This window comes from Aquila chrysaetos, chromosome 4, assembly GCF_900496995.4.
Source record: "Aquila chrysaetos chrysaetos chromosome 4, bAquChr1.4, whole genome shotgun sequence".
In the NCBI taxonomy this organism is placed as follows: Eukaryota; Metazoa; Chordata; class Aves; order Accipitriformes; family Accipitridae; genus Aquila; species Aquila chrysaetos.
This window is the reverse complement of record NC_044007.1, coordinates 9360584-9377281: the sequence shown is the minus strand read 5'-3', so window position 1 is coordinate 9377281 and position 16698 is coordinate 9360584. Positions and strand designations below refer to the sequence as shown.

The 16698-nt window shown below is 39.5% G+C and overlaps 1 protein-coding gene across 4 annotated transcripts in view; it reads right to left on the bottom strand.

Annotated features, from left to right (window-relative positions):
* Positions 1–16698, bottom strand: part of LOC115340630 — a 46347-nt gene that overhangs the window by 15652 nt on the left and 13997 nt on the right. For all 4 annotated transcript variants that reach the window (XM_030012519.1, XM_030012517.1, XM_030012518.1 and 1 more), the window contains 6 exons: positions 12175–12331; positions 11744–11826; positions 6228–6323; positions 2481–2546; positions 2194–2253; positions 1749–1923 (listed from right to left, as the gene is read on the bottom strand). In XM_030012519.1, the coding sequence (XP_029868379.1) occupies positions 1749–1923; positions 2194–2253; positions 2481–2546; positions 6228–6323; positions 11744–11826; positions 12175–12331 (637 nt within the window). The remainder of the gene's footprint in view (positions 1–1748; positions 1924–2193; positions 2254–2480; positions 2547–6227; positions 6324–11743; positions 11827–12174; positions 12332–16698) is intronic.

The window sequence follows — 16698 nt, the reverse complement described above, 5'->3', positions numbered from 1 at the left end:
GAACTGTGTCCGAGAGACATGTAGCAGTGACTGTTTAGGGGCTCTCTTGAACCAAGGGCATACCTGTGTCAGTGGCAAAACAATAATCAGTCTCCATTTACTGCAAACTGCAGTGGGGTTGCCATGCTGCTAAGGAAAACTCACCGCAGAACTGCTAACCAATTTGTAAATACAAAGTGACTCTGTGGATGTCTCTCAGGGCAAAACTGCTGATAGATCATTCTGCTATTTCTACATTTATGCTGCTCTGGGTTAAGATGAAGCTGAGTGAAGCGAAAGCCCAGGTGCTCTGCTTTTTAGGTATCAATCCATTGAACTGACTCGAGCTCTCCTTTCAGCATGTCACCACGATTGTTCAGAAAACCTTTATGAGAAGTCCCATGGCTTTTTCCAGTAGCAGGGTTAGATCTTCATTTTCCCAGCCATCCCATGCTGGAAAGTGGAGGGATTAATTTCCATCTAGCTATAGGCATTAGCCCTTTCTGAGCCATTGTCTTCACTCGGGGAATTAATACATTACATTACGTTGTTGGAAAAACCTTTCTTCTTTTTAGGCATGGATGGATCTTGATTCCTTTTGATTTTCTTTTCACACCTCCCGCTGTCATAAGTGAACAACCATTTGATTGTCCTGGCCTGAGATCACATTTTTGCTCACTAGCCCCATCAGGGTCTGGGGCAATATCCCTCCAAAGCTCAGAGTGGAGTTTGGATGGTTTTGTTCCTGGTGCAGGGTGCTGGGAAGAGCCATTGAGCTATGTTGTTCTTCTCTGTGCCTGGATGCTCCCGTGTCTTACAACCTCAGTATGTACCCAGGTATTGAGGGCAAGATCTGCTTAACCTCCTAACTGCCACTTGAAGTCATACTTAGCTGTAACTTGATTCTGTTGATGCTTAAATCCTCCTCAGATGCCAACACTTTCATTATAGTCCACTATGAGCTTACATTGCTGGTGTATTACACAACTCCCAATACCAACAGTTTGATAAGATTGTAAACCCACTAAACTGCTCAGGTTAATGCTCTCCCACTCACCTTATTAACAGGCTCTCCAGTTTTTGTCACCGATTCAAGTGCGAAACAGAATTCTCCAGTGCAAAGAAATTAATGAGGTTTTGTTCACAAAGATCTGTTCAGAATTTAAAGACCTCTGGATAAGATATGTCAAGGCGATGGGTGTTTACTTATTCTATCGCATTAGTGGCCACTTTCTGCAACCAGTTTAAACCAGCTGTGCCACCAGAGTTGTACTGGTGGAATTATATGCAGGTGTGAGGGACTGTGCTTTTATCTGTAGGATGGGAGTATTTCTCCATGTTGAATTGTGGGGAAATAAAGAGAGACTTCAAGCTATAAGAAAAAGAAGCAAGTGGACCATCACATGCTGTAGATTATGAGCACCTTGACTTCATCTGTTTCCAAACCATGCTGTAAGGTAACTGGTAGAGGGTGTTGGACCAGCAGAAAGATAGTGCTCACTCGCAGGTAGAAATAACATAGGACAGGGCTGATAAACCAGAATTGAAGTTCTTTTGTGGGTCGTATCAGATACTTAGGTCGCAAGCTAGTAATGACTAAATTAAACAGAGCTGTATGGTGTGGGACTGACTTACCCTCTGAATAAATCTTCTATTTTTTTACAACTGTCCTTAAATCATCTAGGCAAGTGTTACGCTTCGGGTCATCAGAGCATGAGGGCACTGACAGCAGTCAGGGCAGAAGAGGACATCTCATGGATAAGACTTACTCATCAGCTTCATCCACAGGGAGCCCTTCTATCTCAAACCGGCAGGAGCAGCCATAGTCTTCAAAATCCCTGGGACAAAAACCAGTAACACACTTCATTTTGTTCACAAAGTTGAGCAGGGCAGGGAAGTTAGTGAAGATGGACTGTAGCCAGGTGAAGTGAGAACCTAGGCAGTCTGGAAAGAGAACAGCCATAAAATGCATGGTAAATGGAGGTGAGTCAGGTGTGGGTTACACATGGGTGATGTTCATGTGAACGCAGAGCCTAAACAAGGCAGTAACACAGGGACATTGAGCAATGCTTGACACTCAGCAGTATTTAGTATTATAATAATCTTTGGGGAAATCTACAGCCTCAAAAATCCCTGCTCCTTTTCAGTATATATAAAAGCAAACTCCACAGGATTTCTGTTCCATGCTCAAGTACAACTGGAACACATACTTACCGAAAAATAATGCAACACTTTCCACATTTTGAAAGACTCCATTGAAGAATGTGGCATTATCTAAATGAAAAAATAAACAAACAACACTCCTTCTTAAAAAAGTAAATGACAAGAACTGCCCCCAGACTGCCCCATATCCTGCTTCAGTTATTAAACTATTTTGAGATAAGACTTACTAGCTATTTGCTAACAGCACACTTCCCTGCAATGCTGCTGGAATATGAGTGATTCCCCACTGCCATGCAATAGTAAAGTAAAGCTTTAAGTAAAGCTTAAACCATTCTTACTCAAGATTCTTTCAGGTGTGTCAAGAAGTTCTGGCAGGAATGCTGGTGGCTCCAGTTCTTGGCCACCTACCTCAGCAAACAATTTGAGAAGAAAATGATTTAAAAATAAAAAATAAAAAAAACGCAAAGCAACAACATATACTTCATGATGACACACACACTGCAGGCATTTTGAATACCTTACTATACTTGCAAGCTGATTTATCAAAGCCATGAAACACTTGCTTAGCTCCATCCGCACCCAGGAAAGCCCAGAGGCATACTGGTAAATCACACTGCCTTAAAAATCAGTCCTCTGTTAAACTGAGGCATTGCTAGTGAGGATGTGCTAACCCTTGTATTCCTGTGCTCTTCTGAACAGTAGCACTTACTGGGATCAATCAATAGAATTGTATAAAATTGTTTTAGTTGCCCAACCCCCTTTCCTTGTCCCAAATATTTCTACTCTGTAACCTTGTGTTCTTCACTTATTTGAAGTCAAGAGGTTTGGTTTTTCTGAGTCCTTATTGCCTCTCTTCCTATCACTCTTTCTTAAGTTAATTATCTCTTTTGCCTTTTGAAGATGCTGTGGTATATTTTCCACACTTTTTTTTTTTTATTTCCATGTCCTGAATTAGGATGAAATCTAATGTTTGTTCTCTCCCTTCCCATTTTTTTTCCCTTGTTCTTATCTTCTGCATGATCTTAGGAGAGAATATGTTACGTTGGATTTATTTAAACTTGACTTTTTTTTTTTTTTTTTTTAAGGTAATAAGCCAAGGGTCTTTGTTGGCTCAAGGATCTAAAAATTGAAGAAAAAACCCAAATGTTAAATTCATGGCATAGCTTATGTCTCAGAATAACTGACATTAGGAAAGCTGTCCATTGTCTCTGTGAAAGATTCTGGGAAGGAGCTGACACTTAATCTTACTAATTTGTTGCCTTTTCCTGCAATAAATACAGGTGTAAGAGAGTAAAGTGGAGTAGTGGATTTTTTAGATATAAGGCTTAATTCTATGTTTAGAAAAGGATTAGGAAAAAATTGGACCTTTTTTTTAAGATCTTATATAAGGGATGTCTACAACTTTTGTGGAGTGAACAAAATGTTCATGGTAACAGTCATACACTTCCAGCAATTCATTTCTCAAGTTTAGTGGCAGAATATGGATATGGGATTGAGGGAGGTAGAAAGAGGTGCTTACTCTTATGTTCTTTTCCTCAAAGTCTTGGTCACAGCGAAAGGCTTTTATATGAACAGCAATCCATCAGAAGTGTCCTTCATTGCAGCAGGTCAGAGGGGAACGGATTGCTTTCCACAAGCCAGAAAAGGTCTCCCAATAAAGGTTGGCCTTTTCACAGAACTGGAATAAGTCTGTTGAAAGCTTGATGGCCATGAGGCATTCAGATTCAAGTGAAATAATGGTGTGCCTTGCAAAATAAATAGCATTGAATGCTATATATTTGTACACATGCTTGCTAAAGAAGAACTGCCCCTTATATTCTGGCTGAAAGCCTGCTTTTCCTCTGCAATGACAAACATCCTTCCTCCAAGCCATGTTCTATCGAGTGCATCTAGAGACATGTTTTGACACACTGCATAACACCATGGCTCAATCGCAATGTCTGTTGATGAATAGCCATTGATCATTTAGTCCTGTCAGCAAAATTTTGGAAAAAATGAAAATGCCATCGAGTTGAAATAAGACAGAGGAGAGAATTGATAAGCCACGTTACAGAAGTGCTGGAAATTGTGATTGCTCCAGCATCCTTCACTTGCACTGAGTTCTTTTCAGCAAACTTAACTTGCACACACCCAATTAACACATAAACGTGTGAAGCTCCCCTGGAGAAAAGTCTCTACCACAGGGTCAGCAGCTTGGTTCAGAGCTTTGGCTCTTCTAATCCTTTCATTACAGAGAGCGATATTTCTAATTGTCACTAAGTCAAGATCAATGAACCAATGTTTGCTAACAAGATTGCTTAATTTTGTTTAAGTTGTGGGGGGAAGGACAAAGAGACAATATTTTCTGGATGAGTTATTCTCTTTTCTTCTTTTGCTATAATATCTTTTGGGGCTATTTGTCCTACTTTGCTCCCTGTATAGCCAGTGAAAGATTGAACTACAAAAATCAATCCTTTAAACCTCAGAAGACCCTGGGGTAGTCAACTTCTCTTGCCTTTCTCTAAAACCTGCTAAATGACTTGGTACATGTCCTGAGGATACTTGTATGATACATCAGCTCTTAGGCTTTCCAGTTGTATACCTTATCCACAGAATTTCTTTCAACATTCAGATACATGTAAAAATGTTTCTGAACTGTGTCTGTGATGTTGCTGCTCTGACAATGCTTTTCTGAAGTGTTATCTGAACAAAGCCCATCAAAAAAACATCAGTGCACCTCCAGTTGGTTTTCTGCAATCACGGCTAATTAAAATGTCATAATATAGGGCAAGGATGCAGTCATTATAATCATCGGGGAGCAGAAACCTTGATTGTGCCAGGAAAAGTCACGGTGCAGCAAACCCAACCTATTTGATTTATTCAAGGTAAATCGTATTAGCTCCTCACAAAGATGCTAGTTCATGCACACAGATTTGCTTCAGTCTCAAAGTCGAGATCAGCAGAATAGATCCCACATAAATATAAAACAACAATCCTCTCCAAATCTAAAAATGGTAACATTTTAAATCTTTGTGCTCAGATTGTGCTTAGCTGGGGAAAAGAATCTAAAAACTGTGGCACAGCCTTTAGAGGTCTGGGGGGAAATCTCTTTCAAATGTTACGTCAGAAAAATTTCTGAGTGTCCAGATATTTCTGAGTGCACTAGATATTATCAATATATAGTCCCCTTTACATCTGGGGACTACACACCCCTTTATTTTTTATGTATAAATGGTGTAAGCATTTTGGCATTCTCTGTCACTGCAGTGGGAAATGCTAATATTCTTACTGATTTCTATTGGTATGGTAGGAATCTTCAGGTTCAGCTTCATCAATATATTTTAGCCCATGTGTTTTGTGTTAGGCTTGTTTCTTTACTGACTTCTGATGCACACAGCCCCTTAGAAGAGAGGCAATTGGTGAAGTAGGTCAGTGCAGAATTTTGTCTATGCCAAGGTGCTGAGCTTTCTTTTCCCTTTAGAAATAATCCCATGGAGTGACCAGAAATGGTGTTAGACTTTCTAAGAAACCATCTCTTCACCTGCACACCGCTACTTTTAATGACATTCCTACACAGTGCAGGGACTGCAAAAATTTGAAATGTTTGCCCATCACTGTGACTGGGAAGTTCATTCACCCATGACAATAAAATCTAAAGAGTTATATGAAGAAAAAACCCTATTCATTGTAAAATTTGAAGGAGGAGCTTTAGCTGAACATGAATTATGTTTCAGGATGCACTGAATGGTTTGGAGAATTTAGACAAAATACATGCATTTAATGAGTAAAATCTCTTTATATGAACTTGTAACTTTTTTGGACTCTAAAGGACTGAAATACTAACCAAATGCTAGCAGAAGGGAAGTTACAATTTTTTGGTTATATTTTTAAGCCCACTAAATATTTCTTTCTTCACTACAAGTCCTGAGAAAAATATATTTTGTAAATACTCCATAGAAAAACTTATTTAAGCATATCTGGATGTTGAACAACTAAGTTTGAGGGGACAGAAGGCATGCTTCTAAAGGATTGTTTCCAAATGCACATACTTAAAATAGTACTTAGCCATAAATGTCAAATAATCATAAAAATACATTGCCACTTACCACTGTACAACACCATTGACATAGACAGCAGCAGAATTACAATCATTTTTTGTTTAATTCGAAGACAAGAAAAAGTCACACAGCAGACTGGTATGCCTGGTAAGTTAAGTAAAATATTAGGCAGAATGTCATCTCTTGAGTCTGGGAGTGGGAAGACATCAGCTTAGAAAATCATTCTTTTGTAACCTGGCCATATTTCTGCTTGATGCAATTTAGTTATTATCCTTATTGTAGTAAATGCACATATTACAGCAATAATGAACCTTATGTATCCTCCAAATTTTACCAATATGTCCTCTATAAACCTGACTAACTAACAATATATATTTTGGTATTGCTTTAGGTGAGTCAACAGGCTCTGCCAAAGTGCAATAGACAAGGAAAGTCCATTTAGCAATGAAATGGTGTACTTGAAGTTTCTTTTGTTTTGCAAAGAGTTTTCACATCTTACTTGATCTAACAGGATGTTTAAACAATTCTTCACATTATGTATAAATGCAGATATTGTGGAACACTGTGTAAATGAAGACACCTTCTGGGATTACTTCTATTGAACCCAGTTAATCTGCAATCCATTATATTAGTTTGCTTCACATCACAAAAATGCCTCCCACTTTGTATTCAAACATTTACTCTAATCTGTGTTGAGACTCATCTAATGTATCATATATTTTCCTAACGATAAATGCTAAGTTGTTTGGAGATCTTCACGTTCCGGGTGTGCTTGTCCTTACAGAAAAGTGTGTAAAGAGTTCTTCTGAAGCTAAAAGCCTTGCACTAGTATTCATTAAATGACAGATACTAGATTGGTTTTGAACTACAGTCACAGTTTACCCTAAATTTAGCATGTTTTTCAAAGTAATCTGCATGGAGTTTTTTACAGCCAAATAAATGAACATTTATTTATCATTTTTAAAATATGTATCTACTGTTGATTATCTGCTCCCCTAAGGTCAAATATTGCATTCATTTCTATTAAAAAATCTTGTAATATTTCATCAGGAAGTGAGGTTATAAATCTAACAGCTCTAAATATTTATAGTCTACTATCCCAAATCTCTTACCTATACTTTAGTCTACAACTCCACAGTCCCAAATAGCTTATTCTACATTGTTTTCTTCCTGATTCCTGTATTATAGAGTATATCTAGAAAGGCTTACCTTGAGGCATATTATTCGAAAGCAGTTGGATGGAGGACAAATGGATTTCAACAAAGTCAGTACTAAGTTATTTATACCCACTTGGATATATACCTCACCCATGTGATCACTTCCTTTATCAAACCCACTTCAACATTTATTAATTAATTCTTCCATGAGATTCCTTAGAGTCATTATGCCCACAGTGTATCTTAGTAATACAGCTCCAGCCATGTAAAGGATCTATACTGAGAAGTCTGTTCTGCAGGTGCATTCACTGTATAGTAACTTTCCCTAATACTCTTGGCTGTAATTAAATAACAATCATCTCATTGTTATTAATCACTCACAATATCTCTGGAGCATGTGAATATGGCTTTAATAGCTTAGCAAGAGGTAGTGCTCAGTGATGAAAGATGAGTGAAAATCTATACAGCTTTAAACACTGGCATTCCTCAGGGTTGAGAAGTCTGCTCTTGTCTATCCACGGTGGCTCTGATCCAAAGCTGAGTGAAATCCAGGGGAAGGTTGAGTCAAATAGCTTTGGGAAGGCTTCTCCTTGTCGGGAAGGTGTGCTTTCTCCCAGGGTCAGACACAGCTACCCTTCAAAGATGCCATCAACAAAGGCAAACTGTCCACCGAGCTTTAGCATGGAGAAGTGAGAAGTCTGACAAATTGGGAATTGTAAAAATACTTACGTGAACAAAAGGCTTGGCTCCTCCAAGGCCCTGTGAACTACATTTTCTTCAGAAAGGCCTTTGACACTGTCTCCCATAAGAAGATCCTCATAGATAACCTGTTGATACATGGGCTGGATGAGCCCAGTGTGGTGGGTTGAAAACTGGCTGAATGGCAGGGCCCAGAGGGTGGTGGTCAGAGATAAAAAGTCTAGTTGGAGGCCAGTGACTAGCGGTGTATGCCAGTGGTCAATACGGGGTCCAGTCTTGCTTAACATCTTCATTAATGATCTGGATGCTGGGACAGAGTGTACCCTCAGCAAATTTGCAGATGACACCAAACTGGGAGGAGTGGCTGAAACTCCAGGAAGTCATGCTGCCATCCAGAGGGACCTTGAAAGTCTGGAGAAATGGCCCAACAGGAGCTTCATGAAGTTCCACAAGAAGGGCAAAGTCCTGCACCTGGGGAGGTACAACCCCATGCACCAGTATATGCTGGGGGCCACCCAGCTGGAAAGCAGCTTGGCAGAAAAGGACCTGGGGTCCTGGTGGACACCAAGTTGAGCTTGGGTAAACAGTGTCCTCTTGCAGCGAAGAAGGCTAAGGGTATCCTTGGCTGCATTAGGCAAAGTATTGTCAGCAGATCAAGGGAGTGGATCCTTCCCCTCAACTCAGCGCTGGTGAAGCCACGCCTGGAGTACTGTGTCCAGTTTGGGGCTCCTTAGTGTGAGACAGATGTGGACAAACTTGAGACAGTCCAAAGAAGGGCTGCAAAGATGACTAAGGGACTAGACCATCTCTCACACGAGGAGAGGCTGAGAGAGCTGGGACTCCTCAACCTAGAGAAGGCTCAGGGGGATTTTATCAATACCTATAAATATCTGCAGGGAGGGCGCAAAAAGAACAGAGCCAAGCTCTTTTCAGTGGTGCCCAGTGACAGGACCAGAGCTAATGGGCACAGACACAGGAGGTTGCCTCTGAACACCAGGAAACAATTTTTTACCATGAAGGTGACCAGGCAGTGGCACAGGTTGCCCAGAGAAGTTGTGGAGTCTTCCTCTCGCTCTCCTCCTTTGGAGATATTCCAAAGCCTCCTGGACATGGTCCTGGGCAACCAGCTCTAGGTGGCCCTGCTTGAGCAGGGGGTTTGGTCCAGATGACCTCCAGAGGTCCCTTCCAACCTCAACCATTCTGTGAGTCTGTGATTCTATATCAATTCAGTACTGACATTGCCAGGAAAAGGACAGGGTCCAGTCATACCATTTCCGTGACCAGTCCTATCAAGGAGCTTTACAGAAGAGTGAAACAAGGCAGAAATTATACCTTAATGATATGAAAATTCATTTTCATGTCAGTTTTGGTTCTTCCAGTTGGAGTCTCCAGGGATTGCCTAAAGAGCATTTTTACTGCCTTAATGAACATTTTCAGCCTGACAAATCAGAGTGGGTTTGACTGGGCATAATAATAAACGAGTCCTCTGAGATACTGATTAGCTCATATGCCACCATCATTTCTGTACTTCTGCCAAACATGCACAGAGGCTTTGCAGGACTGAAAACCCCAGAATATGGAAAAACTTTTTTTTTTTTTTTTTAGAGGGCAGGTTTTTTCATGGAGCCTTGCTTTTTCATTCCTTCTCTTATTTTGTAGTTTTTCTCATTAATTTTCATTATTCTCCTGGGAAAGCCAAGCAGTAAGTCTTAAACAACTGTGACAAGAAGGTCGCCATTCAGGACAGGTACCATTAATCCTTTCTCAGCTCCTTTCACAAGACCCATAACTGTGTGATACCTTCTCATTCTCTCCCCGTGAACACGCTCGGGCAGTAGCTCTCAGCCCTTTCCAAGACCTTTGAGTGGAGATGACCTTCCCCCAGTGCCAGTGATGGCTCAGGCACACCCTATCACACTATAGAGAGGTTAGCACTCTGGCCAAGCACTTGTATTCCTGCAGGAAAAACACAGAATGATTTCTTATAAACACAAAAGTGTCTAGCATGGAGACCAGAGCTACAACTCAGGGCTGATTAAATTCATTACAATAATAAAAACCCAATCTTTTAAAAGCGAAGCCTTTTCAAAAAATATTTTTCTTTTGATATTGTCTTTTTATTGAAACCTAAAAAACCTAGAAAGTCAATCTGTCTTTAATCATTGTTTTCTCCCCTTATGTTCTTGTTTTCATGTCCTTCTTCCTGAGTTCTCAGAAAACTTAATGGTAAAAATGTAAGAAACAATATAGATTTATTTTTTTTTAAAGCATGTCTTCAGGCTTTAAGATATTTTTGTGAGATTTAAAAGCATCAGTTACACAAAGGTGTAATTCACCCAGCTCTTCACGGCAGAACTGATCCTGCCTTGGGTGAGAAGAGGTGCTGCAGAGCGAGATCTCTCCACAGCATTGCAGTACCATGGCCACATTAATATTTCCAATTTATACATTCACTGTATCAACACTCCTATTTCTTCCACTGACCTAACTTCCAGTATCAACTGTAGTTGGTACTGATCCAATCTATCCTGCTCTTTGATACGACAGAAATGCTTCCATCATGCTACTGGGCACGATGGTGAAATGTATTTTGGAAGAGGGTTGCTGCATCCCGCCTCTCCCTGGGGGCAGCATTCCTTATGGTACCACCTTTCTCTTTGGCTTTATGTTACTTTGAACACATATTTCTTCAGTGAAACAACAATATGTACCAGCTGTAGTGCAAATAATCTTATTTTTTTGAAATATAAATGGCTTGATGATGTACTTTGGGTTGATAGTAGCATCATACTGTTGCAGTGTAGCAAAATATAGGATCAAGTAATTTGTTTGGCTATTCTTTCCTTTTTTTAGAGCTGGCTTTTAGTTCACCAGAGGTGCATATAAGGAAGGAGGTGAATCTTGGTGAGCTCACACAAATGTATCACAGAGTGAGACTACAAGAGGTGTGAACATGTCCTTGGTTGAGCTCTGCGCTAGATGAGTTGGTGAAGTAATGGGATACGCTTGATTTGGAATAATGGATAATCTGCATGTGTTTAACACCAGGAAAAATCCTTCTTGTCTTCAGTATGTCAGGTTGCTTTTAAATTGTATTTGTTCATTTTGATTACTTTATCTTAATTGTAAATAAAACTAGAATAAACTATTTGCATTCACTAGCCAACCATATAAATATCCTTTATAAAATAAAATTTTTAAAAGCCTTTCAATGCTTTTATTGCAGTTACGTCACTTGTATAAAATACATCTGGTTTTACACATTATTTTTACAATGCCCTGGAAGAAGACACATTTCTAGGTTAACATCTGGTTAATAGCTTGTCTTGTTACAAATATTTGCAAATAACATGTTGCATCCTGATTTTTACACTGAGAAATGAAAGAGACAACTAAAACTGTCACCAGTCTTCAAATTTGCAGTAAAATTCCTCGGTGCTCTAGACCGACGTACAGATGTTTTTAAGGCATTTTTGTTTTAAGGCTGGAAGAACACAAGAAAACTGCCATCAGAAGAGTTTTTACAAGAAAAATATTAAAAATGTACATGAAGGTTAAATAATCTTTTTTTTTTAATCCCTTTAAAAAATCATTATAAGATAAAATAGCTATCTAATGAAAGACAGCAAATACTCTGTGGGTATCTAAAACTTTTTGTTATACCTTTATAATAAGGTATGTACAGATATAAAGAGGAAATATACTTACTGTGTGAGTAAGCAATTCTTTTGACTCTTTCACAGACAAAACTTGCATTTTTCAAGAACCAGGAATAGTATTCAACACAGTACCTAAAGGTGTAGTTAAAGTTAGGAGAGTAGTAGCTCGTTACCTTTCATAAGCACAGCTGTATGGATATCATACTGCTAATATTGAATATGGCAATAAAAAGCTCGATTCTGACCTCAAGGATGTCATTAGATATTTGGAAAAATTCATCTGAGCTTTATTCACTTAGTTTGAATACTGGAAGCCAGATCAGGTATTGATCAGTGCACTGGGGACCCATTTGGGTCTCAGGCAGTAGCCAGCCACAGACTCTCAAAAATAAGCATTGGTGATTGAAAATTGTTGTTTGAAAAAAGCCTGATAGAATATTTTAAGGAGAGAGAGAGAGAGAAACTAGTGTCAGGTTTTACCTCATGGCTTCCTTTCTGGAATATCTTCTCTGACCAACGCAGAGGCACAGCTGAAAAAACCTACACAGCTCCATCACACAGGGATTGATCTTTTGCACTATAAGAGTAACAGGAGGCGAGGTCACACGGGACTCTTTGAGGATTGCCTGTGGACACCCTAGGAAAGAATGCAACTCTGAACTAGTTCAAATATTTCTCCCATTAAATTTCTTGCAGTGCCTTATCTGGGCTGTGAAAAACATGCAGATTAATAAGCTCATGTAGGTATCTTAAAATCAAATCTGAGTGAGGCAGATAACTGAAAAGGAAACAACACACAGCCTGGCAGTTGCTTGAGTGAAAGCACAAATATTCTCTTCAATTTATTATTATTTATCATTACCGGTTAGTTACTTAAAACCACATTGCTTTCATTTATCACAAATGTAAGGAACAACTCTAAAGATATGATTTATTCATTGTTACCTGTGTAGGTGGAGGTTCAGTTGCCACCGAAGGATCGGTTTTCCACAGTGCAAAACAGCAAGACAAAGAACAGCACTATACACTTATTATATTTGATGTTTTCTATATGCATATGCTACTTTAATGAAAAATTCACTTCCAGTTTCTCATACTTCCCTACACCCACCCTCTAAATCTGAAGCCTAGATTAAATATGACTGATAAACAAACAGATTCTCACTGCTCTCTCTGTCGCTTTTTTTAGCCTCATTAACAAAATAAACATGATTTATGCAGAGGTTATGGCTTTCTCTCTGTCCATCTCTCCGTCTGCCAGTTTTCACCTTGCTTCTAGTGGTTTGAATAATCAGCTAATTTCAGCCCAAGTTTTAGGGATGGGTAAAGATCCTCTGGATAAATACATTCCTACAGATGTCATGAAAACTGACAAGGAACTGGAGGAGAAAAGGTCAAGTTTTGCCTGCATTGAGAGGAAGGTAGGAATAATTTCTCTATTTTACTATTTACTTCCCAGGAGCCAACTGCTTAATCAGTGTTTTTTCCTTCAAGTGACTACTATTATATTATTTTAACTTAAGACAAATGCAGGGAAATGGAGTACCTGGGGATGGACTCCCTTTTTGCCTCTCTTGAGCCAGCTAAAAGGATAATATCTAGTTTATTCATTGAATCTTCTGCAGTCAGCTGCAAGAGAAAAAACATTTGCACACCAAACATTTCATCCTGCCAGCAAATACCGCTGTGCTAGACTGCAGAAAAAGCAATACTACAGAAGAGGTGACGGCAGCTTATAACAAAATCCTGAATTGCTATGTGGTTTTTCAGTGTCAAATACAATCTCCCTTTCTGTTATAGAAAAGAGAAAAGAAAGCAAGGTGAAAATGGGGGAAATTGAGAAACAGTAAGGCAAAATTGAAGCTGTTTTCAGTTTTTCAGGGCTTTTCTTCACCATATTAAGTGAAAAACCTAACATTTGCCACAGTCTTGTCTTCTCCAAACCATTACCTGTCACACATCATCTTGCACCTTAGCTAACAGTTGTGTTATGATGGATCAGAATCAAAGGACTTGCTAGAAAAAAAAAAAGGCACTATTTACCATATGCTAAAAGACTACCGAGGCACGGCTAAAATAGGTGTGTGACCACCTCTCCTTTGCATATTTGATAACTGTGCTCTGAAGAGGAGATGCTGTGTGTGGGCTCACTTCGGGTTGCTTCAGTGAAGCCACTTGCCCTGCAAGACATCACACCTGACCGTGGGGAGTTGCCTGCACACACCTCGTGTTGTCTCCTGCGTACAGCAATCCTTCCAAAGGGATGTCTCCCCTGCACCAGCACTCCGAAAAACAGGGGGACATCCCAGCAAACTCCACGCTGGGGCTCTGAAAAGATAACCAGGGCCCAGGCTGTGAGAGTGCACGTTTTGCATGGTGTGGGTGTCCCCTTCACGTGCACCCGTTGGGGTGGAAGAGCCCGAACGTGCAGAGCGAAGGCGGCTGCAGTGTCATTGTCAGCTGGTTTTTCCATTTGTGTAACTAGCAGCAGGTTTTGGCCATGTGTAGATAAACTGCCTTACCTGCAGAGTATAATCCCCTTAGACAGTGTAATTGCATTTCCAGGTTCACATGTCTCACATGCTTTATAGCTCTGGGCCATCTTATGTTATGCGATAGGAAAGGTTACGGAGGTTAAATTTGGACTAATGAAGTTCTGTTGAAATAAGCTTGAATCATCTAGTGCTGACAAGAAGTTTAATATAAAATGGCATTCATGGGCAGGAGGAAAATAAAGGCTCTGCCAACCTGAAAAAGATCGCTACAAAACTATTTCTCTTCTGCCAGCGCTCGCCCAAGGTAGCAGGAGTCATGGAGGAGCAATGGGCAGATACTTGCAGCTCCCAAGTCCCACGGGTCCCTCTGAAAAATGGTTGTGTGTCAGAGGCACTACACAAATATCAGGCGTAATTAGTGAGCGATGCAAAAGAAGGAGCCCCATTTCTCTTAATCTTAGCAGCTTTGCATAAATGTCATTAGGCTTTGTCCACTTAATAGCATTTGGCACACCTTGATTTTCTTTTTTTTTCCCCACTCCATGGTAATTAAAAATGAATGATTTCTTGCTTTAATAAACACTCTTCATGTTAACTGAACATCAGAGCATGTGGCAATGAGGTTTTAATATAAATTGTCCATGAAAAGGGACGTTAGAATTGCTGTGAACACTTGAAACTTGCTAAAGGCCACCCTCCAATGAATCTCAAAGTCTCCACCAAAGTGGGTACTCACTATCCTGCCTAACAGGTGTTAAATGCTTTACTCAAGCCGTGTGTTTTGCCAGCAGAAATTCAGATTTATCCAAATGTAAACTGAAAAAATGCAATTTCAGTTTGGATTCATGTATGTGGGAAAGAAGTCAAATAAAATACTGAAAGTTAAACAAATTTCTTTGGTTTTAATTTCCAACTTAATCACTTAATTTTACATTAGTGCTGCATTTACATAATACTGTATTTATTTAATGCTGAAATTCTCTTTCATTTAATGTTATATTTAATTTTATTTGGATTGGATAGTATACTCACATCATATTGTTGAAATTAAACTTTTCAGTGCTTCATAGTTAATTTTTATATCTCTTCAGTAATAAATTTCTACTGTGAAATGTGGTTTTGTATTGAATTCATTGGATTCAAATTAAAAAAAACCAAATTAAAAGTAGGAATTTATTTCAGAACTTTCTTGTCTAAGAATTTTCTTTTCTAAAAAATTGTCAGTCAAAATAGGCCAGAAAATGCAGGAATCCTTGTGCAGAGCTTTGCTCTTTTCTATTTGAAATTGCCATGTTACTGTCACAGGCAGATAAGTGACCAGTTCTTGCTGCAGCAAACAGCCCTTTCCATTACTAAGCCACCTGATTATCCTGGAAAAGTGGGGACCATTTTTTTCCTTTCTAGTCTTGAGCTGAGCGCAGGCATTGTCCCAGCATCATGCACTATAGGAGTTTTCACACCAACCTCAGTGGTAGCTACCAAATTTCTCCTCCTAAAAAGATTATGCTGCACCAAACAGCAGACAATCACAGTCCCAGTCTGGAATACAGATTTTATCTGGATCCCAGGACAGGCAATCTGGATTTTCCCTCCAGTGTGAAAGCATAATAATACTGATGTGCCTTCCACATTTGTATCAGTGCTGGAACATACACACCAATGTATCCCTCAAATTGACTTCCTTAACTACCAGGTTAATGGGGAGCAGAGAAGCAGCAACTGTGACATACATGCAACTTCAGGTACACCTTGCCTGCTGCTCAGCTGGCACTTGGCTTGGTATCCAGTATGACCACTGGGAGCAAGGACACCAGACTGGGAGTGGAAGGACCCCAAGGGTATGAAAGATATCTACAGGCTGAGGTGCGTTTTTACCTGGTTTTAGGTGTCCGTGATGCTGGTACCTAGAGCTGAACTAGTCATCTTCAGTCCCCAAGACTGGGATTTGTGGCCGAGATTTATTCCCGTTGTACTCCTGAGCTCTGCTCCTACTTTGCAAATTTGGGCGTAGGTAGCCTGGACTCAGACACACACACATGCTCAGCTTCCAAAGTAGATGCTGGACTCTCCCAGAGTTCAAATTCCCCTCCTTGCATTGAATTAGGTCATTTTTCAAAGCATGTAATCTCTTACTAATACTTATCTGCAAATATAATTTTATTGCCACCATGAGTATGTCATAAGTGGAGTGGCACATCGTCTTATATTAACTCTTAATTTATAACTCTTTATTTTGGTGCTTAAAAGGAAGAAATGAGCTTTCCTGAAAATCTAGTTGATAATTATCCTTTTTTGGATGAAGAGGAAGCTTGCAGTACTGTGAATTCAGGGCAATTTTTGAGATTTCATGTGGCATGTATTGACTTAATAATTTTATTTGTACCAATAGGGAGGTTTAAAGCATGATACTTTCTTTTGGAATGAATGAATTTTAAGATCCTCCAATAACCAATCCATGTTAAAATTGACACGTGGAGTACATATGTTAATTCTATCATCATAGTATAAT